Source organism: Rana temporaria, chromosome 4 (genome assembly GCF_905171775.1).
Source record: "Rana temporaria chromosome 4, aRanTem1.1, whole genome shotgun sequence".
Lineage (NCBI taxonomy): Eukaryota > Metazoa > Chordata > Amphibia > Anura > Ranidae > Rana > Rana temporaria.
This window is the reverse complement of record NC_053492.1, coordinates 329383509-329407253: the sequence shown is the minus strand read 5'-3', so window position 1 is coordinate 329407253 and position 23745 is coordinate 329383509. Positions and strand designations below refer to the sequence as shown.

Below are 23745 nucleotides of genomic sequence, written 5' to 3'. Positions count from 1 at the left end.
AGATTGCAACTTGCAACGGGGGGGTAAAGTTAGAACGGACTTAGTCGGTTCCAGGTTCAGGGAACTGGGTGTGAATACAGCTCATGGCCCACTTCAGGTGTGTGATTTGGCATTTCTGGCTGTGACCTGCTTCCATTCGGGTTCTACCCTGCGAGGAGTGCGGTCTATTGAAAGAGCTTCAGTGCTATCGGGCAGGATACCCCATTCCTTGAGAAGGTCTAGGCCCTTTTCTAATGAGGTGATTGTAAAGGTGCGATTATCTTTGGTGACTGATATTTTAGTTGGATATCCCCAGCGGTAGATGATCCTATGATTACGCAGCACCTTGGTCACTGTGTTCAGATTTCGCCGTTTTAGCAAAGTGTATTGGGACAAGTCTGCATAGAATTGTAAATCTTGGTATTGTTGGGGGATGGCTTCATGCTTCCGCATCAAGATCATAAGTTGTTCTTTAACATGAAAGAAATGCAGCCTTAGTAGAACATCCCTAGGGACCTGATCAGGGAGATGGGATGGCTTAGGCAAGCGGTGTATTCGGTCGATCGTGACGTCTAGATCGGCCAGATCTGGGATGAGGGCCTTAAACATGGTGGCGACATATTGGTTCAGGTCAGGTGGAAGCACAGATTCTGGGATCCCTCTTATTTTTAGATTGTTCCTCCTCGACCTGTCTTCCAAATCTGCTATTTTTGCTTTAACCCATTCAGAATCGCCTTCCCTTTCCTCGTTTGCATCTACCAAATCGTTTATAGTTGTGGCGTACTCCTCCATTTTAGTCTCTATATGATCCACTCTCCTGCCCACATCTTGAATATCTTTACTGAGGCGATGCATACATGTTGCCATGTCTGACTGCAAAGTGCTCCTTAATGAGATCAACATGTCTTTAAGGACAGTGTCAACTACTGGTTGATTTTGTGTGGGATACGATATTATAGAGTCGGGTAGATCCCGCGTGTCATCCCCCGAGTCTGAGGCCTGGCTCCCATCCAGGCTTGTGGCCAGGTCGGATCTCCCACCATCCAACCTGGGTTTGGATTTAGCTGGGCTGCGGGTGGATGGAGTCGAGGGAGCAGATGACATGATGTCAGGGGATGGCAAGATTTTTGCCCGCGTACCTGCATTAGCTGGTGTCCTCAGCGAGGAGCGTTGTGAAGGCGAGCAGGCCTCGGCGCCATCTTGTTTCTCGGCTCTCCCGTGTGGGGTGAAAAAGTCTGTGAGCCGGTGAGGCTTCCTGTCCTGGTGACGCTTCCCGGTCATGTCAGCGGTCACTCGGGCAGTTCCCGTGGGTTTCGTGGGTGAAATCGGCTGAACTGAGGTTGCTAGGTGCCGCTATAGTTCCCTTCGCTCCGGAGCTCCGGTCTTATGCGTCCATCCGGCTCGCGCTCCAAGCCACGCCCCCCCACATCGGACACTTTTGACACATTTTTGGCACCATTCACATTTATACAGCGAACAGTGCTATAAAAATGCACTAATTACTGTATAAATGTGACTGGCATTGAAGGGGTTAACACTAGGGGGTGAGGAAGGGGTTAAATGTGTACCCTAAATTGTGTTCTAACTGTAGGTGGAGGGGGGTGACTGGGGGAGGTGACCGATCTATGTCCCTATGTACAAGGGACACAGATCGGTCTCCTCTCTCCCCTGACAGGACGTGGATCTCTGTGTTTACACACAGAGCTCCACGTCTTGTCCCTGTAGCCGCCGATCCCGAGTCCCTGGCGGACATCACGGCCACCAGACACTCGCATCGGCATCTCAGCGATCCGGCGAGCACGCGCGCGCTGCCGTCAGACTCGCGCGCGCCCGCTCCGCTGGATGCACGCGCAGGCCGTCTTTTTACGGCCTGTTAGAGATTGAGAACCACCCCGCGGCCGTATAAAGTCGTACGGCCGTCGGGTAGTGGTTAAGCAATCTGTACCCTTAACCCCTTTCTCTCTCTTTTAAAGCACAGTCCAATACTTCCTTGATTGCGGACTTTCAATAAAATGAAACATATGAATCCGGTTGTCAGAAGCAATGGCAAATAATCCCGGATGAGCCCCCACTTGTAGCACTACCCCCAAAGGAGCTGCTGGTTTAAATTGGGTTTTGCACGTTACCTCTTAGTTCGTTGTCCTGGGAAGAAAGTCCATAGTAATTGCAATGTCCAACCTTCAACTGTTAGGCCTTGTACACACAACCGTTTTCCTCGACAAAATCCATCAAAGAAATTGGTGGCAGAGAATTTTTGCTGAGGAAAACGGTTGTGTGTATGTTTTTCGTCGAGAATCTGGACGAGAAAAAAATAGAACATTTTTCTCGTCGGGAGTCTCAATTTCCTCGTCGTGTTTCTCGTTGGGCAGGTTTACGACGAGAAACACGTTCGTGTGTATGCTTAGAAACGCGCGCATGCTCAGAATAAAGTCTGAGATGGGAGCGCAGTTTCGGTAAAAGTATTGTTCGTAATGAGATCGCACATTCCTCACGCTGTAAAAGACTGAAAAGCGTGAATCGTCTCTTACCAAACTTTTACTTAACAAGCAGTAACATGAGATTAGCAAAAGCAGCCCCAAGGGTTGTGACAGTGGAATCGAACTTCCCCTTTATAGTGCCGTCGTACGTGTTGTACGTCACCGTACTACAAGATTTTGTCTTGACAGTGTGTACGCAAAGAAAGCGTGACAAGATTCTCGACAAACCTGACAAGAACCTTGTCGAGGAAAACAACATTTCTTTTACGGCGAGATTCTCGGTCGTGTGTCGCCTTAGGTTTTATTTTTGCTGCATAAAACTTGTGAAGGAAGTAGAGAATATAGAGAGAAGGGGAAGGTTCAGGTACGCGGTACAGAATGCACAAAAAGTTGAAGTATTCACCACTCACTCCTGAGTGGGTATTGCTCACTCGGATAGACCCCTCTCACATGGCCCAGCAGCCGGAATGATGCACGGACAGCATGAGAACATTCTATGTCACAGACCATCTGATAGCGAAAGATGGATAGTCTGGGAATCTTCTGCCACAGGATTTAAGTCCCGAACTTCCTGCCTTACAGCAAAAGAGCTTTTAAGCCAATCGGGCAGGCTGTAAGACACATTGAGTAGTGGATCCCTTGTTAACAAAATCACCAGGCCTATCCCGAGACACCAGCCTGTGTTACTTGGTCTCCTCCAGGGCAGGTCCTCCCCCGGTCTCCTTCGTTAAGCAGCTTCCCCCACTTGGATGGACATCTTGGGATCCCTTCTAGAACCATAGGCCCCAGCCAGCATAGCTGGGCCTACCCGATAGGAATACAGCCTCGGACCAGACGTGGTCCCGAGGCTGAAATCACACACGCACCTTGCGCCAGGAGGGCCACGAGGCGAAGGACCCCAAAAAACGAATTTGCCCCTTAAGTATCCCTTCCCAGCTTGCACAGCGAGGCACCACTCCCACTGACCCTTCTTGGCAGTAGCCAAGAAGGGTCACTTAACACACCATGGTTCGCCCGAGTTCCAACATGGACCTGAGATGGTAACGCCACCTACAGGCAACAAGGGAAAAATTCTATCAAGCACAACCATAGCCAGAACAGAGGCTAATTTACACAGAATTAGTAAGGTTTGAGCCCAACTATTGGCTCGGATGCCACTAAATTTATAATAGCGGCCCACTCATTGGGAGCCCAGCATTACATATGTTTTGTGCAAAGTGTGAATGAAGCCTAAAGTGGTTTGTTGCTAAAGTCGAATTAAAAAAATACATACTTTTTTTATACAAGCATGCAGGTAGAGCAATACAATACATGTCGGGTTTTGCCGTGTTTGCATTAAGAAGCGTTTAAAAAAAAAAACGATTTAAAACTGAAAAAAAAATGATGTTGATTTAAAACTTTTCACTAAAGTACTCGCCTCTCGTCTCTAACCACTGCTCTTCCAGCTGGTGGACTTAGATCAGGTAGGGTTTATCCCGACCCGTGAGGCAAGGGACAACACCATCAAGGTACTTAATTTGGTCCACTATGCCAATAAAACAAATACTCCCTGTATCTTTTTGAGTACAGATGCAGAAAAAGCATTTGATAGAATAAATTGGCATTTCATGTTTGAGGCTCTCAAGCACATGGGCGTGGGAAACCGTATGATTCAAAGGATCTCTGGGGTCTACACTACCCCACAGGCACTAGTTAAAATAAATGGAGTATTTTCAAAACCCTTTAAGATTACAAGCTGCACACGCCAAGGATGTCGCCACTATTGTTTGCTCTTTCGTTAGAGTATTTACTTAATAAGATCCGCCAAAACGCGGACATCCAGGGGCTACTCTTAGGAGATAAGAACTACAAAGTCTCAGCTTATGCAGACGATTTGCTGTTTTCCTTGTCTAATCCGCATGTCTCACTGCCTAACCCTATGAAGGAATTTGAGAATTATGAAGCCTTATCAAACTTAAAAATCAACTATGCCAATTAGACATGTGCAATTCGTTTTGTTTCTAATTATTTTTTTAACGGAAATTCGGAAATTCGTTAATTTCAAATTTTCGTTTTCACCAATTTTTTATTTCCGAATTTTCGGACTTCCGAATTTTCGGATTTCCGAAAAATTTTGAATTTCCAAATTTTTTAATTTCCGAATTTTTTAATTTCCGAATTTCCGAATTTTTTAATTTCCGATTTTCGGAATTTTTAATTTCCGAATTTTCGTATTTCCAAATTTCGGAAATTCGGATTTTCGGAAATCCGAATTTCGGAAATTCGGATTTTCGGAAATTCGCAAATACGAAAATGTTTCGTTTTTTTATTTTAGAAATCCCGAATTTTTGAAATTTCGAATTTTTTATTTTCGAATTTTTCAATTTTAGAAATGTCAAATTTTTCATTTTTTTTTAATTTCCTAATTTTTCATTTTCGATTTTAAAAATTCAGAATTTTCAAATTTTTCATATTTCTAATTTTTTAATTTTCGAAATATCGAATTTTCGATATTTTTTTTTGAATTTTTCTATTTCGAATTTTCGAATTTTTCAATTTCGAATTTTCGAATTTTTCAATTTCGAATTTTCGAATTTTTCAATTTCGAATTTTCGAATTTTTCAATTTCGAATTTTCGAATTTTTCAATTTCGAATTTTTCAATTTCGAATTTTTCAATTTCGAATTTTTCAATTTCGAATTTTTCAATTTTTCAATTTCGAATTTTCTGAAATTTTTTGTTTCTTTTTGAATTTTAGAAATTCCGAATTTTCGAAATTTCGAATTTTTCATTTTTTATTTTCGAATTTTTCAATTTTAGAAATTTCGAATTTTTCATTTTTTTTTATTTTTCATTTTCGATTTTTCAAATTTCGAATTTTTCAATTTTCGATTTTTCAAATTTCGAATTTTTCAATTTTCGAAATTTCGAATTTTCAAAATTTTTACTTTCGAATTTCGAAATTTTCAATTTTCTAATTTTCTAATTTTGTATTTTTCGAATTACGAATTTTTTATTTTCAAAATTTCTAATTTATGAATTTTCGAAATTTCTAATTTTCGAAATTTCGAATGTTATATTTTCGAATTTTCGAATTTTCGAAATTTCTATTTTTTTATTTTGGAATTTTTCATTTTCGAAATTTCGAATTTTTCCTTTTCGAAACTTCGAAAATGAAAAATTCGAAATTTCGAAAATGAAAAATTCCAAAATAAAAAAATAGAAATTTCGAAAATTCGAAAATTCGAAAATATAAAATTAGAAATTTCGAAAATTAGAAATTTCGAAAATTAGAAATTTCGAAAATTAGAAATTTCGAAAATTCATAAATTAGAAATTTTGAAAATAAAAAATTCGTAATTCGAAAAATAAAAAAAATCGAATTTTGGAGTTTTCGAAATTGTGGAATTTTCGATTTTTTTAATTTTAGAAATTCCGAAATCCCGAATTTTCGAATTAAAACATTTAAAACATTTCGTACTTCCGAATTTTTTAATTTCCGAATTTTCGAAAATTTTCCTATTTTTTTAATTTCCGAAATTTATTTTTTTCCGTTTTATTCGTTTTTTGCTTTTTTGGAAATCCAAAAATTCGGAATTCCGAATTTTCGAATTTCCGAATTTACCGAATGTACCGAAAAAAGCAAAAAAACGAAAATAACATAAACGAAAAAAAAAAAAAATTTTGGCAGTGCACATGTCTAATGCCAATTCATAAGCGATGGGGGTGTGATTGCCTCCTTCAGCACGAAAAGCTATACAACCAAATTTCAATTTTAAATGGTTTCTGCTGCACTAAGTTACTTGGGTACATATATACCATCAAATATAGGAAACACCTTTTCAGTATTTATTTTACCATTATACAACTCAGCACAGTCCTTACTAGAAAAGTGTCAACGTGGGTTACATTCGTGGTTTGGCCGATGTAATATTATCAAAATTAGTATCCTACTGAAATTCTTATATCTTTTTCAGGCATTACCCATTGCTATCCCGGTAGTTTTCTTTTGCCAGATAACCACTCTTTTTACACATTTTTTATATGCGAAGAAACGACCTAGGATCAGTAGCGAACTTATGACAATACCCAAGTGTTTTTTTTCTATTGAAAAGCCTGTGGCGTGCATAACACAACCCAGTGCAGGAAAAAATGTGCACACACATAAAGAGTGATACACAAAAAACTGTGACGGGTGCATCGTCAAATGATCCTCCGAAAAGGACCCAACCCTGATCCCCCGGGGCGTTACGCTCCTGGCAGGGACTGGGGTGATCTTTAGTCCATGCAGCCGAAGCCGACACGGACCCAACTTCCTTGGAGGGTCTGCCGAAATAGAACCCTCCCAGGTGGGGCTCCCCCGAACGGAGACCCCATGAGAGCAGGCAAACTAAGCCAGAAGGCCATGTCCACCCACTCCCAGGACTTTCAGGGCTGGCCCGAGGACCGGCACCCTAATCATCACACATAAAGTGTACATAACGTGCACCAACAAAAAGAAGACAAAAACATGACAACACACGGGGTAAAAATAAAAAATAAAGTGGGGGAGAAGGAAGGTGGGAGAGGTGAGTGGAAAGTGACCATCGTGCAATACGATGGCCGGCCCTCTGGCCAGGAAGCAAAAATTCCTCTGGTCCCAGCCAAAAGGCCCGGCCCTAGATGCAGGTATGAAAAGTGTGTTTGTGGAGATCGTGGCCAAGGTATGTATGGACTGCCACTCCAGGGGCACCCCTGGACTGCCACTCCAGGGGCACTATCTCCACAGGCCCGGCCTGGACCGGCAGCACCCTTCCCAGCCAGGAAGGTAGGAGTTCTGAGAGATCAGGGAGAGCCCACCTCAGCAGGCTACTCCCACAACCCCCATCCCTTCCTCCTAATAACGTTCGGGAAATACTAGCCGCTCCTCCAGATGAAAAGAGGAGCAGGGGTTCTCTCCCGAACAACTGACTGGGGCAGGCACCACAAAATCCAGGCCAGAAGACAGGGGCCCAGCCCTCCAGCTTCGACCTCATGCCTCTCCGTCCAAATCAGAAGGCTTCCACCTTCACGCCAGCAGGTTTAGCGTCCGCCGACCGCCATCCCTTTCCACCTCGCCATGTACTGGGGACTGTACTACTGTACTGTACAGCATAGTACCACCTACTGGCAACTGATAAGAACAGATACTACACTTGATCTTAGCCAAAAGGCCGAGAATACCCAAGTGTTTTGGTGGAGTAGCTGTCCCAGATGTATTCAAGTATTATCAAGCAGCCCATCTAAGGAGGGTAGTGGACTGGTGTAGACATGCAGAATTTAAGCTATGGATAGACATGGAACAGTTGAGTCCGGTATCCCTGAGTAGAGCACCCTGGTGCTACGCTGTGCTACCTGACTCCCTTATAAAACATCCTATTATAGGCCCCACATTGCAAATTTGCACTAGGATTTGTCGTAATCCCAGATATTCCTTGACACAATCACCTTTGTTCCCTATTCTAGGAAATCCTAGTTTCCTACCAGGTATGGAAAAGGGAGCGTTTAACAAATTGGAAGTGAAGGGAGGCCTGGCCTACAATTACAGCATTGATGCAACCAGGAGGATATTATGAAATAAACCTCTGGCAAGCACTGCAACACTGATTTTTAAGATGTATATGCTTTTAAACACTCCATTTGAGGAGTTTGTGATGCCAACTATTAGTAAGTGGGAAAGAGACCTTAAAGTGGAGTTTCCATCCCAAATTTTTTTTTTCATTGTTGTGCTCATTAGACCTAAAAAAGTAAAAAAAAAATGTTTTTACTCATCTGGAAATGCCTGTTGCTATGTGGTCCCACGAAATCTGCCTTTGAAATCACCTAGGATTCTGACATCATCTCCCTCTAATGCTCCTGGGAAATGTGTGTCATCATTTCCCAGGATGCAGTGCCCTGTCCAATTATCACTTCCCATCCAAGACTTCCAGGAAGTAAGTGCTTGTAGGCTTCACAATGCCCACAAGCAAAATGACAACGGTGTAGACATAGTTTTATAAACTATCTTTTTTGAATATCTATGTGGATCGGCGGCGGATTGTAAAATAGTAAGTGACCGGATTTATATTATAAAAACGCAGGATGAAAGAACATACATTTAAAAAATGCTAATTGTGGTTGGAACTCCGCTTTAAAAAGACTTTTACCCCAGCTCAGCACCGGAACATTATTTATCTTGCACTAAATTTATCAATATATACGCGAATAAAGGAATCCAATTACAAACTGCTGACACAATGGTATTATACCCTGTAGAGGCTTCGTAATTTTTTTTGCGGAGGGCTCAGACCGGTGTTGGCAATGTAGAGAAGAAAGGGACTTTGTTTCAAATTTTTTGGACCTGCCCTAAGATTACAAAATAGTAGAGGTTCAGAAGCTCTCCCAAAAATATACCGATTTTTTTAAACAAAAGTTGACCCTGCTTTTTTTTACTTCACTGCTCACAGATTCCGGTGCAGGTATTTAAAAGATCTGGCTGTGCCACTTGGTAAGTGCTGCCAAGGCCTGTGTCACTTTGTGTTGAAGAGACTCTAAACCACATTCTATTGCAAGGTGGCTTAATAAGGTCAGAGAGATTGGAGCCATGGAAGACTTGGTCCATTCGGACCAGAAAAGAGCAGTATGTCCAAACATGGTCAGTATGGGACCTATTTGTATATTCAGAGGAAGGGAAGAGAATGATGAAAGACAGAACGGGGAAGTGAGGTTCGCTCAGGGGAGTTCATAAGTACACAGAACCCCTCCATCTCTCTGTGAATGTGTGGTTGGGGGGGGGGGGTGTATTTTGTTTTGTTGTGTTTTGTTTCGTGGGGCTTGGGGTATTTTGTAAAAGAAGATTGAAGGGAGTGTAGCACTACCCCCGTAGGAGCTGCTGGATTAGATTTGGGCCTTGCACGTTACCTCAACATTCGTTGTCTAGGGGAAGAAAGTCTGTAAAGAACTCCAATGTACACAAAAAGTTGTAAAAACTTTAGCTGTTTTATTTTTATTTTTTTTAGCTGTTTTATTTTTCTCATAACTTGCAAACAGTAGAAGGATGGAGGAGTAGGGGAAGGTTCAGACGCATAGTACAGATCACTGGGAGAAGACTTTGAAGTTCCAAAAAGGTCACTCACCACTTCCTTTCGAGTGGGTATTGCTCACCCGGACAGACCCCTCTCACCTGGCCTAGCAGCCGGAATGATGCATGACCGTCTCTGTCACAGACTGGTTGCAAACAAAAGTGAACAGTCCAGAATCCTCTGCCACAGGATTTGGTACCCGAACTTCCAGCCTTACAGTCTTAGAGCCTTTAAGCCAACCCGGCACACTGTAAGGTTTCGTACTAGGGTGCATCCTCCAATAAGGTTACCAGGCCTCTCCCAAAGTACCAGCCTTCTGCTTGGTCCTTTCCGGGACAGGTCCTCTTCTAGTTTCCTCCATTGAGCGGCTTCTTCCCTCAGGACAGACAGCACAGGATCACCCTCAGAGCGTAGGCCCAGTCAGGACAACTGGGCCTACCTGGTAGGAATGCAGCCTCAGGCCAGCATGGCCCAGAGGCCAAAAAATTATACAGCACACTCCTCTCGCGAGGAGGGCCACGAGATGAAGAGAGCCCAAAAAATGGTGTCTGTCCCTTAAGTTTCCTTCCCCAGCATGCCCAGCGGGGAGAACACTCCCACTGGGCTGTTCCCGGCGAAAGACACCCAATACAGTCTGACCTGTTTGAGGTCCAACATTGGCCTATGGTGGTAACGCCACTTATAGGCAAACAAAGGGAAATACCTCCAAGCACAGCCAAAGCCGGAACAGAGGCTGATTTAGCCTTAATTAACAAAAGTCTGAGTAAATTATCAGCCCAGACACCCACTAAATTTAAAAAATGTAATTAACAAAGTCTGAGCTAATTATCAGCCCAGACACCCACTAAATTTAAACATAGCACCCGGTCATCAGGAGCAGGGCGCTACAGGAGGATTAGAGATTTAGGTAAGTAATTCTAAGTAAATATAAAATGCAATGAAGTATAAAAAGAATGTATTTGTAATTGTTGGAATGTGATGTATAGAATTTTACGCACTTGGGGGCTAAAAATATGCACACATCACACGTACTAGGGAAAGTATAACTGAGGGAATCAATGGTGGAGAAGGATCTGGGTGTTCTGGTATATAATAAGCTTAATAATAGCATGCTATGCTATGGTTTCCAAAGCAAAATCCTTTCTTGTAGGTATGGACTGCAAAGAGAGAGAGACATCTTTTTGCCCCTGGTCTAAATTGTTAGTAAGACCTCATGTACAGTAGATATGTTTTATTGGGGAACTGAAGAAAGTGCAGAGCCAACAAAACTGATAAGAGGCATGGAGGACCCCAGCTATAAGGAAATATTATCTGAACTGAATCTATTGTCTCTTGAGAAGTAGGGATTCAGGAGGGATATGATCAGGGCTTGAGTCCTGCGGGAAGGCGTGGAAACTGCGTCCCTCCACTTTTTCCAAAGGAGGAACGCCGTTCCCGTTGCAGGACTCGAGCCGCCCAGCCTTCACTAACGATGGCAATGCCGCAATGTCTCCTGAGTCCTGGGAGACATTGCGGGGGACGGACTGTCGCGAGTTATCGCAGGATTTAGAAAGAACTTTAAGTTCTTTCTAAATCTCGCGATAACTCGCGGCAGGCCTCTGCAATGACTCCTGGGAACAATGAAAAAAGCTCCCTGGAGACATTGCCACATTGCCGCTTAATGAAGGCTGGGCGGCATTGAGGAAGTAAAGTGCCCACAGTACACACTGCACTCACTGACACTCATTGCCTTTGTAACTAGGGACCTTGTACTACTTTATTTTATATTTTGATCTATGCTGATAGTTTAAATCAATTCTGGGGAATAATAGCAGCAAGAACAATGCAGTTATCACATAATTATGTTATTCAGGAATTAATTTCATTGTTAGCAGAATGGAAAATGCAGAATGGAAAAGGAAAAGCCATGCATAAATAGTCATTGCGGCACTAGCACTGCATCCTTTCCCATACATACATTTATATATCCGATTTCTACCAGTACCATTCTTCTATACAACTTGACCTGTTTAATCACTGGATTGGCGCTAAAGAAATCGCACAGCGACCAGGAGGTCCTCCTCCATGTACACACTGCTCACCTCTCCCCCCGGTAGTCTGCGCTCTCTCTCTCCGGTCCGGTCGCTGTGCGATTATTATGTAGGCTACATTGCCTTTTTATGTGGCTTTTAAAAGTTGGACCTTGTGCAAGTGACCTAAGTCGCCTTATGTAAAACAACTGTGCCCACTGCCCTAGCGCAGCAAAGTAACTTATTTTTATATGATGGATCAAAATATACAATAAAGGAGACACAAATTTAAATGGTGACCTGAGGTAAATTTGTGTCTCCTTTATTGTATATCTTGTTTTTGATCCATCATATAAAAATAAGTTACTTTGCTGTGCTAGGGCACGGTTGTTTTATATAGGGCGACTTAGGTCACTTGCACAAGGTCCAACTTTTAAAAGCCACATAAAAAGGCAATGTAGTCTACATAATAATCGCACAGCGATCGGACCGGAGAGAGCGCAGACTGTACCGGGGGGAGAGGTGAGCACTGTGTACATGGAGGAGGACCTCCTCCATGTACACACTGCTCACCTCCCCCCGGTACAGTCTGCGCTCTCTCTCTCTCCGGTCGCTGTGCGATTTCTTTAGCGCCAATGCAGCGATTAAACTTTTTTTTTTGGTGGGGGAGTGGATATTGGGTTCCCACACTTTTTTCCCCAGGACTTGACCCCTGGATATGATCAACATATATAAATACATAAGTGGTCCATATAGTGAACTTGGTGTAGCTATTCACTTTAAAGCTGGGTTCACACCTAATATCGATGTGTCTCAAAGCAGGGGTCCAGTGCAAATCATGTCCCAATTTTTGCCTGAATTCGGACCTGAAATACTGCCAAAGACGCACAGGACCCCTGTGCAATTCACTCTGCACACAGGAATGTGTGAACGGCTCCATTAAGAGCCAGTCACAATCTCCTGTCATGCGCATTAAATGCAGGGAAACCTGCATCCTACTGTGAAACCTGCCTTAGGTCATCACAGAGGACAAGGGTCACTTTTTATGTCTGGAGGAAAAAAAATTGTGTGTGTTTTTTTTTTTTCCTGCGCGTTAAACTAGATAAACTCGTGTCTTTTTTCAACCAGATTAACTGTGTAACTATGTAGCACAAGTCTGATCATTGGAGGACAGGCACGCTTTGCTCCCAGCACAGCCAGGAAACTGAACATGGATTGATATGCATCTATGCCTAATACAGTCAGTTTAAAATAAGAGAGCAGGGGAACTGGCAAGATCATCAGGTATTTCACACAAAGGAAAAGATGCAGAGAACCGGATACTTTTTCACACAGTACAACAGACACATATCAGGAGAATATGAAATGTTGGGGTAACATATTCTTTAACTGTCCAGTCATTTTCCTGATAGCTACAAGTCAGTAACTTATGTTTTTGAATTACAGGACTTGGAAGTTAGTGCTGAAGAGCTGCAATATGTTCTGAATGCTGTTTTGCAAAGAAGTAAGTTCAGTATATCAAATATTTTGTGATATTAAATTAGAAAATGATCTGCATCTGAAAAAAACTCATAAGGCTTTGATCTACTTACTTTGATTATATTGCCTAACTCCAAATGGTTTCCTTTTTTTGTTTTTGCATTTTTCATGAGCACTTGACGCTTCCCTTAGCTCCTTCACCAAAAGATTATTCACCAGTGGCATTTGGGACACTTCAGTCTGAAGCCAGGTACACACTGTCAGTAATTTTTTTTTTCTGTTCAAACCAGTGGGCTGAACAAAAAATAATTGATGAGCTTGAGATTAGTTTGCTGTACTAACTATCCAATGTTAGTACATAGATCTCCCCACTGTATAGACTGTCCCTGTCAGAACACACCAGTCAGCACTCTCAGCTATTGGCTGAGAGCACTGATTGGCAGATATTTTTCAGTCATGCCCCTTTCGACAGAATGTGGACGTTCACCCGGATTCTGTTGGACAGGCTTCCATACACACATGCCAATTGTTGGACGCTTTCTGTTGAACCGCTCCATATTTGGCCTGTGTGTACGGGGCTTTAGAGAATCGAATCACATGCTTCTGCCTGTGTGCTGATTTTACCCCCAGAACTACCGTGTTTCCCCCGAAAATAAGCCCGGGTCTTATATTCATTTTGGCAACCTAAAGCACACTAGGGCTTATTTTCGGGGGATGTCTTATTTTTTTACAGTATGTACAATGATCTTAAAGTGGTTGTAACCCTATAAAAAAAATCCCTTTCCCTTAAAGAATAATAGATTGCATAGTGCTTATGCTGTGTCATTTATCAATCTCCTGTGTCCCCCCCCTCCCCCCCCTCCCTGTCAGGTCAGGACCTAAAATGCATCTTAAAATCCTTATAGAATTATGCAATTACATTTTAGGAATTGTGCCGATGTGGGGTGCAGTGTGTCTCCCATTGTGATTGTTTTGTGGGCAATACTTTTCTTGCAGCTGACCTGGGGGTCGCATGGTTTCCTTGGGCTCTTCTTCTCTGCTCTGGGATCTGCACTGGCATCTGTCCATTCCATGCGCTGAGGAGGGAGGGGCTGCGGGCATCGGGTGGGAGCCGCTGTCTCACTGGCGTTGGGCCGCTCCGTGCACTAGGGAGGGGGGCCGCGGGAGTCGGGTGGGAGGAGAGCGGAGGAGGGGGGAGCCAGTGTCCCACTGGCATCTGCCAGCTCCGTGCGCTGAAGAGGGAGGGGCTACGGGCATCAGGCGGAAGAAGAGCGGAGGGGGGGAGCCACTGTCTCACTGGCGTTGGCCCGCTCCGTGCAGGGGGGGCAGGCATCAGCCAGGAGGAGAGGAGAAGACCTCCAGCAATCATTCTGCAAGGTGGATTAAAACTAGGGTTGTCCCGATACCACTTTTTTGAGACCGAGTACAAGTACCGATACTTTTTTTCAAGTACTCGCCGATACCGAATACCGATACTTTTTTTTTAATGTCATGTGACAGTGGGGGTAGTGGATTGTCAGTGTGTTTTTTTTTTATTATTATTATTATTATTATTATTATTATTATTATTATTATTTACATTTTATTTTTTAAATTATTTATTGCAACTATTTTTCTTTTTTTTAATTAGCCCTGTTGGGAGGCTTTGGTGAGATATCAGGGGTCTTAAAAGACGTCTGACATCTCCCCTTTAAGACAGAGAAAGGGACTGAGGACACAGATTCCCCAGTGCCTTCCTCTGCAGCCTCAGCTGAAATGAATGGAGAGAAGCTCCTCTTCATTCATAAACTGAAGCATCGTAAACACAGGTTACGATGCTCAGTTATGTGAATGGACAGAGTCAGTGATCACTGACTCTGTCCATCTGGAAAAGGTAGGAGCCGGCTCCTACCTCCGCTCTCCATCCTGACATATTGAGGGGGAGAGTGGCTCGGAGGGGGAGCGGCATGGATGGGGAGGAGACGGCACGGCGGGGGAGAACACATTACTGGGGAGAGCGGCACGGGGGGAGAGCAGCATGGACTGGTAAAAGACATCACGGGGGAGAGCGGCACGGACTGGGAGAAGAAATCAGGTGGGAGAGCGGCACAGAGGGGGAGCGGCGTTGACTGGGAGAAGACATCAGGGGGGGGAGAGCGGCACTGAGGGGGAGCGGCATGGACTGGGAGAAGACATCAGGGGGGGAGAGCGGCACAGAGAGGGAGCGGCACGGACTGGGAGAAGACATCAGGGGGGGAGAGCGGCACGGAGGGGGAGCGGCATGGACTGGGAGAAGACATCATGGGGGGAGAGCGGCATGGACTGGGAGAAGACATCAGGGGGGGAGAGCGGCACGGAGGGGGAGCGGCATGGACTGGGAGAAGACATCACGGGGGGGGAGTGGCACGGACTGGGAGAAGACATCAGGGGGGGAGAGCGGCACGGAGGGGGAGCGGCATGGAGGGGGAGAAGACATCACGGGGAGAGCGGCACGGACGGGGAGAAGACATCAGGGGGAGAGCAGCACTGACGGGGAGAAGACATCACAGGGGAACAAGACGGCACGGGGGAGAATACATGGGGGGGGGAAGACAACACAGAGAAGACTTGTACCTCCCCCCACCACCCGATACCTGACTGTACAAGTATCGGGTGAAGCATCGGAGCATTTCCCCCGAGTACAAGTACTCGGGAAATGCTTGGTATCGGTCCCGATACCGATACTAGTATCGGTTTTGGGACATCCCTAAATAAAACATTTAACAAATTTTACTAGGGCTTATTTTCGGTGTAGGGCTTAGCTTATATTGCAGCCCCCCGAGAATCATGCTAGGTCTTATTATCGGGGTATGTCTTATTTTCAGGGGAAACACGGTATGCAGATGCTGTCAGGCAGGAAATCACTGTACTTCAACACTACCAGGATAGATTTATTCAAGCAGGACCTATCAGGCACATGGATTTTTTTGTATAATATTTATTTTTTTCAAATTTGCAAAGTAACAAAGATATAAAAAAAAACAAGACAACAGCAATAAGTGCCCTCCTGTAGGGCTGGTGTCTTTTTGGAGCTGTCTACAGTAGGCGGGCACCCGGTTGACTCCTTCACCGGGGCCCTCTGAAGTTTTCCGCCGGCTTGTGCATTTGCTGACTAGCTTTAGCTGGGCTGGGACAAACTTCCCTCATATGTCCTACTCCTCCACAGTTGAAGCAAAATATGAGCCTCCTTGTCTTCCTTGCTTGATCACTCTGTCTACAGGTGGACTTCTCCGGCTCCTCCTGTTTGGTTTGGTAAGGCAGCACCTCCGCCTGACTGGTCAAGGCGACCACCATTTCCATCAGCTGGGACACTTGATTCCTCAGAAGCTCGACCTGAGGGTCGCCTTCCTCCGTGCGTACTACTCGGACTCGTGCTGAGGGCTCTGGTGGTTGGTGTCTATTCTTTTGATCCAGTAAAACCTCTTCCTCTCTAATCATCCGAATCTGGTCAGGGTATTTCAACACGTCACCCCCTTGTCGGGTTCGTAGCAGAAGGGCAATGGGATCCATAGGTTGAGCTCCCCTTAAAACTTGTTGGGCTCTGGTTTCATCCACCTTTCTTGGGTCCAGTCCCTTCTTCAACAGGATCTGATGAAAGATCTTACCTAATCGCCCAACAAATTCAGACAACTTCTCTCCAGGCTTTTGATAACAGTGTTCTAATTGGTAGCGGAGTTCACTGGTGTTTTCAGTCCTCCCAAACACACTCTGTAGAACATCTAAATAATCCTGTGCAGCACAGTCCTTTCTGCTTAGTTTAAGATTGCGTATGGCCTCTAATGCTGGTCCCCTTAGACTCTCTATAATCCTTTGCTTCTTGTGCTTCTCGGGTAATTGCCATTCTTCTAGAGCCTGAGTGGCGTGATCCAGCCATTCCTCAAATCCATCCTCCGATGAGGGCACTGGTTGTCTCCCTGAGAAGGTTCTGAGCTTCCTGTATCCAGTTATCAGGTAATCTGGGGAATCCTTCTTGCACTGAGCCACAATTTCTCCTAACACAGCACATAACTCTGGGCCAAGAGTGTTTAGTGATGAGGAGCCAGGACCCTCTGTCCCTTGTTCTCTATCCCTTCCTGGTATCTGTGAGCTAGATGAGGTGGGCCCCTCTTGTTGTTCTGGGTGTATTGGGAAAAGTTCTACTTGGTCTGTTGTCTTTATGCCAGCACCTTTAAAACAGTCTGGGAGTCCTTTCTTTACTTGGCATGTATTAAGAAAGATAAAAGATCAAACAACAGATTAACTTTATATATATATATATATATATATATATATATGGCTGACTCTGCAAAGGGCCCTTTGCAAGAGTCAATAAGAGCAATACTAAAAATGTTAACGTTATAAAGTCTGTAGGTGGCTATAAATAGTCTATGCTCTCGAGCTTCCCCTAGTGGGCAATCCCTTCAAGTGAAATTGCTAGCGATCTCGACCAGGCCTAGCCTGTACAACGCCAGAATGTTCCTCAATGTTGAAGTCTATTGTAAATTTGTTGGTGCACTTTAACTTGTTTGTAATCCAAAGGATATTCAGGCTCAGTTAAAGGTATGCTCAACACAGGTGCTTGTGGACTGATCCCCAAGTCAACATCGGTCGACTTGGCTATCGTGACTTTCGAAAATCAGGCCTCTGGGTTAGATCAGTAGACAGCACGCACTGCTCTTTTAAGGTCTATCCATAGATTTTCAATTATGTTGAGGTCAGGAGATTTTGAAGGCCATGGCAAAACCTTCAGTTTACGCCTCTTCATGTAATCCCCCGTGGATTTTGAGGTGTGTTTAGGATCATTATCCATTTGTAGAAGCCATCCTCTCTTTAACTTCAGCTTTTTCACAGATGGCATCAAGTTACCATCCAAAATTTGCTGAAATTTTATTGAATCCATTTTTCCTTCTACTCGTGAAATGTTCCCTGTGCCAGTGGCTGCAATACAACCCCAAAGCATGATTGATCCCCCACCATGCTTAACAGTTGGACAGAGGTTCTTTTCATTAAATTCTGTGCCCTTTCTTCTCCAAACGCACCTTTGCTCATTCCGGCCAAAAAGTTCTATTTTAACCTCATCGGTCCACAGAACTTGTTTCCAAAATGCATCAGGCTTGTCTATATGTTCATTTGCAAAGTTCAAACGCTGATTTTTGTGGTGAGGACGTAGAAGAGGTTTTCTTCTGATGACACTTCCATGAAGACCATATTTGTACAAGTATCTCTTTATAGTGGAATAGTGTACCACAACTCCAGTGTCTGACAGATCTTTCTGGAGGGATCGTGCAGTCAAACGTGTGTTTTGAATTGCTTTTCTCACAATCCTGTGAGCTGTTCTGTCTGATATTTTTCTTGGTTTTCCAGATCTTGCTTTATCTTCCACTGTTCCTGATGACTGCCATTTCTTATTTACATTCTGAACAGAGAATATTGACATCTGAAAACACTTTGTTATCTTCTTATAGCCTTCTCCAGCTTTGTGAGCGTCAACTATTTTCAGTTTCAGTTTTCTAGACAAGTGCTTAGAAGAACCCATGGTGCTGATTGTTGGGGCAAGGTCAGATGAGTCTGGGCATTTAAAACCTTTGAGATTGACATCACCTGGTCTTCCCAGATGATGATTGAGAACAATCCATGACATTGGCAGGTCTCAGCTTTGCAAAAGGGGCAGTGCATGCTATAAATTCTGCAGGGTGCCCAAACTTTTTCAGACGCCATTTTTTTGTTTTCTGTAATTTTGAAAGTGTAAATGATGGAAATAAAATCTAACTTTCTCTTTCGTTCATGGATGGACATAGCCTTATCTTGACAAAGTGGGAATAGCCTATCTGTCTTTAGGAGTGACTAGGCAGAAGTGTTAACTTCAAAGCAGAACCGCCCCGCCCAGGGTGTGGTCCCACTGACTATATCCCATCAGCCTGCACCAAGCAATTCAGTTTTTTCTGCCTAGTCTAAGGAGAAGACATGACTCTCTTCAGGCCCATGGCTTGGAGACTTTTAGTTTGGATTAATTTTTGTGATTTTTCATTTATTTATTAAAATTTTTCCTGTGATCTTCAATCAACTGCCGACTGGGCGACAGGCTGGATCCCAGATCCTTGTATTCTTCCCAGTTTCGGCCATCAAGCGTGTGCCGACCATAGCTGGGTGCTGGGTCGTCCACGACATGCCCGTCGCTCTACGGGTGGCTGGTGAGCTATACGCTCCAGGGCTTGCATTGGACCAGTCTATAGGGCCGAGTCGCAGTAGTGTGTCCGACAGCCACCTCCATTACCATGCGGTAGATGTGCTTCGATCAACTGCTGACTGGGCGACAGGCTGGATCCCAGATCCTTGTATTCTTCCCAGTTTCGGCCATCAACCATGTGCCGACCATAGCTGCGCGCTGGGTCATCCACGACATGCCCGTTCCTCTACGGGTGGCCGGTGAGCTGTACGCTCCAGGGCTTGCATAAGGACCAGTCTACAGGGCCAAGTCGCAGTAGCCTGGCCGACAGTCATCTCCGTTACCATGCGGAAGATGCACTGTCCAGGATGCTTCCAGCATAAACCCACAGGAAGGGTAAGTAGCTACTACCTTGCGTTAGCAAGAAGACAGAGCTAGGCATCCTTGGAGAGGTGAGTAAAGGGCCTTATCCCCCTTCTCCCCTCTCCCCTCCTCCTCCTAGGCTCTCTGAGCTAGCTGCTGGGCAGGGGTTCCTCTGGGGAGCTTCACTTGGGGAACCATAAGTCACTAAATCAGTGTATAAGCTGCATAAGAGATTCTGTTTACCTGTGTGTCCTGCTTCATGCTGTCGGCGGCCATGTTTGGTGTATTCATGCTGTATTTCTTTACTTGCACGATGCATAAAGCCGCATAAGAGATTCTGTTTTTCTGTGTGTCTTGCTCCATGCTGTCGGCGGCCATGTTGGTGTGTCCATGCTGTATTTCTTTACTTGCACAATGTATAAAGCCGCATAAAAGATTCTGCTTTCCTGTGTGTCTTGCTCTATGCTGTCGACGCCCAGGTTGGTGTCCATGCTGTATTTCTTTTCTCACTGGCGGCCATCTTCTTGTAGCCAAATTTTTCTGGTGATTTCTACTGAGGTGTACTGACTGCTGCATTACTCTGCTGCACCGTGGTTTTCTGCCCTGTTGGCCTCTTGTGTCAGATCAGCAGCCATTGTACCATGGATCAGACCATCTTGAAAACGGCAGATGAACAAATACTCACTGCGACTGAGCAGTCTGAAGGACTGACAAAAATCGCAGCCCCTCAAACAGCCTTTGATCCCAGCTTTGGAGAGCACACTCTGCAGGCAGCAGCTCTGCTAGCTAAACATCTATTACGGTTCCTGGGTGGTGAGTCTTCTGGGGGGGAACCCCTCCTCTCTGCTGCAGCCAGGAGTGGTGGTTTACATGTTTGGGGGTCCCTGTGTCAGGTGTGTGGACAGCATGGCGTCAGAAGCAGACGCTTTTTCCCCTGAGACACCTGAGCTGGTTATTGATGCCCCTGCACCCGATTTATCGGTGGACGCTAGGCGGCAATCCTAGATGCATTTGTAGCCAAGGTGGAAGCAGCACGTGGAAGAATAGGGGCTAGAAAGCGCCCCCTCCCTCCGCCATCTTCTGGGGACAACTCAGATACTTTGCCGGTTCCAGCTGGCTCATGACCCTGGCTCTGAGGTATCTAAAGATGCAGACCAAGAACCCTCTTTAAGAGAGTTTCTTGAAAAGATGGACCTCGCCCCCGATAGTGGACCCTCCTGTGTCCAGATTAATCAAGCTCCACCCTACCAGTGGAGGGGGCTCCCGCCTTCAAAGACCCTGCAGACGAGACGGCTGAGGCGATCACCCGCAACCTGTACACTGTAGTGTGTTGACGGTATGCCCAACCATAGTTGGGGCCCTGGTGTCTCAGACACGCACAGAAGGGGCAAAGATGCTGCTCAATGGGTTACAAGCTTCAGGCTTCCTCCAACGAGGTATCCCTAGCTGACCTACTAGTACAAGGCCTAAAATTTGTGAATCAGCCTTGGTCACTATTCCTCTGCTGGCCAGAGCTTCAGGTCAGGCGGTGGCATTACGCGGTCTACTTCGGTTAAGATTGGTCCGCCCCTGGATGACATAATTAAAGATGCTACAGGAGGTAGAGCACACTGCTCCCACAGTCCAAAAAGGGGAAGGAGCCACGCCGTAGGCAAGGGCCCTTCTTTACCACGCACAAGCGTTTTTTTTTCGTCCGCTCAGTACGGCGGGTAAAAGACCACGGGCCGATAAAGCGCCTGCTCAGGGACTGAGACGTCCCTGGTTTTGCATACTCAACAAACCTGCAGACAAAGCTACGTCCGCATGAAGGTTTGCCCCCACCCATCTCTCAGGTGGGTGGGATGTCTTCGCGAATTAGCGACCCGGTGGACATCTCAGGTCCCCGACCGGTGGGTTTGCAAAGTAGTGTCTTCAGGGTACAAGATAGAACCTCTATCTTGCCCTCCAAACAGATTTTTTTACCTCCAACCGCCAGCTACAACCAACTCGTCAGGAAGCCCTATTTGGGGCAGTTCAAGACCTGCTGAAACATGGGGTGGTTATTCCTGTCCCAGTACAGGATCGGTTTCAGGGGTTTTATTCCAATCTGTTCATACAGTGGGTGACCGCAATATTGTGTCAATCTCGCTCCCTTTCTCGGCGAGATTGAGCACCTACGAGCCCCATCGCGGGAGCCAGCGCCGAGCTGGCTTGCCGCGATGGAGACAAAGCCGTCATAGAAGCGACGGGAGATCCGACTTGGATTCCCGCCAATTCTAGGTGCGGCGTTTGGTATGAATCCTGAGGGGGAACTCCCCGCCGGATTTTAAATAAAAATCCGTCATGGGTTCCCCCCTCAGGGGCATATCGGGCCTTTAGGTCTGGTATGGGTTGCAAGGAGACCCCCCTTACGCCGAAAAAACGACATAGGGGGTCCCCCACAATCCATACCAGACCCGTATCTAAAGCACGCCGCAGGGGGGCGCACTGCAGCCGCCCCCCCCACCCCAGAACACCCTGTCCCCATGTTGATGAGGACAGGGCCCCTTCCCGACAACCCTGGCCGTTGGTTGTCGGGGTATGTGGGCAGGAGGCTTATCGGAAACTGGGATCCCCCTTTAATAATATAAAAGCGCCCACCCCCCCGGCGGTCTTCCTCCGACGTTTTCGGCGGGGGGTGGTGTGCTTCTGTCGGCTTCTGTCTTCTTGCTTCTTCTTCTGTCTTCTTGCTTCTTCTTCTGTCTTCTTGCTTCTTCTTCTGTCGCCTTCTGCTGTCTTTGTTCCTATAGGTGTTGACACGTCGCTTCCTCCCGCTGCAATGCCGGGTGTGGCGGCTCGCACCGACTTATATAGGCCACCTACGACGTCACAGTCCCATCATGCTCCGGTACCTACCCACATGGGTAGGTATCACGTGGGTAGGTACCGGAGCATGATGGGACTGTGACATCGTAGGTGGCCTATATAAGTCGGTGCGAGCCGCCGCACCCGACATTGCAGCGGGAGGAAGCGACGTGTCAACACCTAAAGGAACGAAGACAGCAGAAGAAGAAGCAAGAAGACAGAAGAAGAAGCAAGAAGACAGAAGAAGAAGCAAGAAGACAGAAGCCGACAGAAGCACACCACCCCCCGCCGAAAACGTTGGAGGAAGACCGCCGGGGGGTGGGCGCTTTTATAAAAGCGACCCCCCCCGGCGGCAGAAGAGAACCAGACGGCGGCGAAGAAGAGCGGCACCCATCCACCCCCCCCCCCTCCCGCGGAAGACGTCGGAGGAAGCCCGCCAGGGCGGGGCACTTTTATAAGGGCCCGGTATGCCCCCGAGGGGGGAACCCATGCCGAATTTTTATTTAAAATCCGGCGGGGAGTTCCCCCTCAGGATTCATACCAAACGCCGCCCACGTGTAGAATTGGCGGGAATCCAAGTCGGATCCCCGGCGCGCTCGCTGGAATGTGCTTTTACTATTCCAGCGAGTGCGAGATGTCGGCACCCTGTCGCCGAGAATCAGCGTGATGCTGTCGTGCTAAAAACACATTCTCGGCGGCAGGTACTGTAGTACCAAAGAAAGAGGGCGTTCGCCCAATTCTGGACCTCAGGGCCCTCAATTGCTTCATGAAGGTACTAGATTCCGAAAGGAATCGGTTCGCTCTGTCGTCACTGCCCTCCAGCCGGGGGACTTTCTGACATCCTTGGACATCAGGGATGCCTATTTATTTGTCCCCATATGTACAAAGCATTAGAGATCTCTGCGCTTTGCGGTCGGGGCAGACCACTAATAATTTGTGGTTCTCCCCTTTGGCCTGGCATCGGCACCAAGGGTGTTCACCAAGGTGATTGCCCCAATTCATCGCTGTCATCGGCTACTTGGCTGACCTGCTTCTGAGGGCCGCTTCAGCCTCAGAATTAGAGGTGAGCGTGTCTATAACATCAGACCCTCAGACACTTTGGTGGCTACTGAACATTCAGAAGTCATTAATGGTAACGACTCAATGCCTAGTATATCTGGGATTGATTCTGGACTCCTCAGAATCAAAGCAAAGCAAAGGTTTGCTTCCCTGTGGAAAAGTTGCAGACCCTTCGCGCTGCGGTGCCGTAGTTGACATCCCAGTAGGGTCGTCACTCCGCTTTGCATGCGAGTCCCGGGCCTCATGGTGGCCTCCTTCAAGGCGGTACTATAGGCGCAATCTCACACGCGAGTGCTACAGAAGGAAATTCTGTCCAGATGGGACAAGCGCCCATC

General features: G+C 46.0%; 1 protein-coding gene and 1 pseudogene across 1 annotated transcript in view; one reads left to right on the top strand and one right to left on the bottom strand.

Annotated features, from left to right (window-relative positions):
- CAPN9 (calpain 9) overlaps positions 1–23745 on the top strand; it is a 1050568-nt gene that overhangs the window by 676063 nt on the left and 350760 nt on the right. The window contains exon 14 of the mRNA XM_040350717.1: positions 12970–13027. Coding sequence (XP_040206651.1) covers positions 12970–13027 — 58 coding nt within the window. The remainder of the gene's footprint in view (positions 1–12969; positions 13028–23745) is intronic.
- Positions 7555–7633, bottom strand: LOC120938710 (annotated as a pseudogene).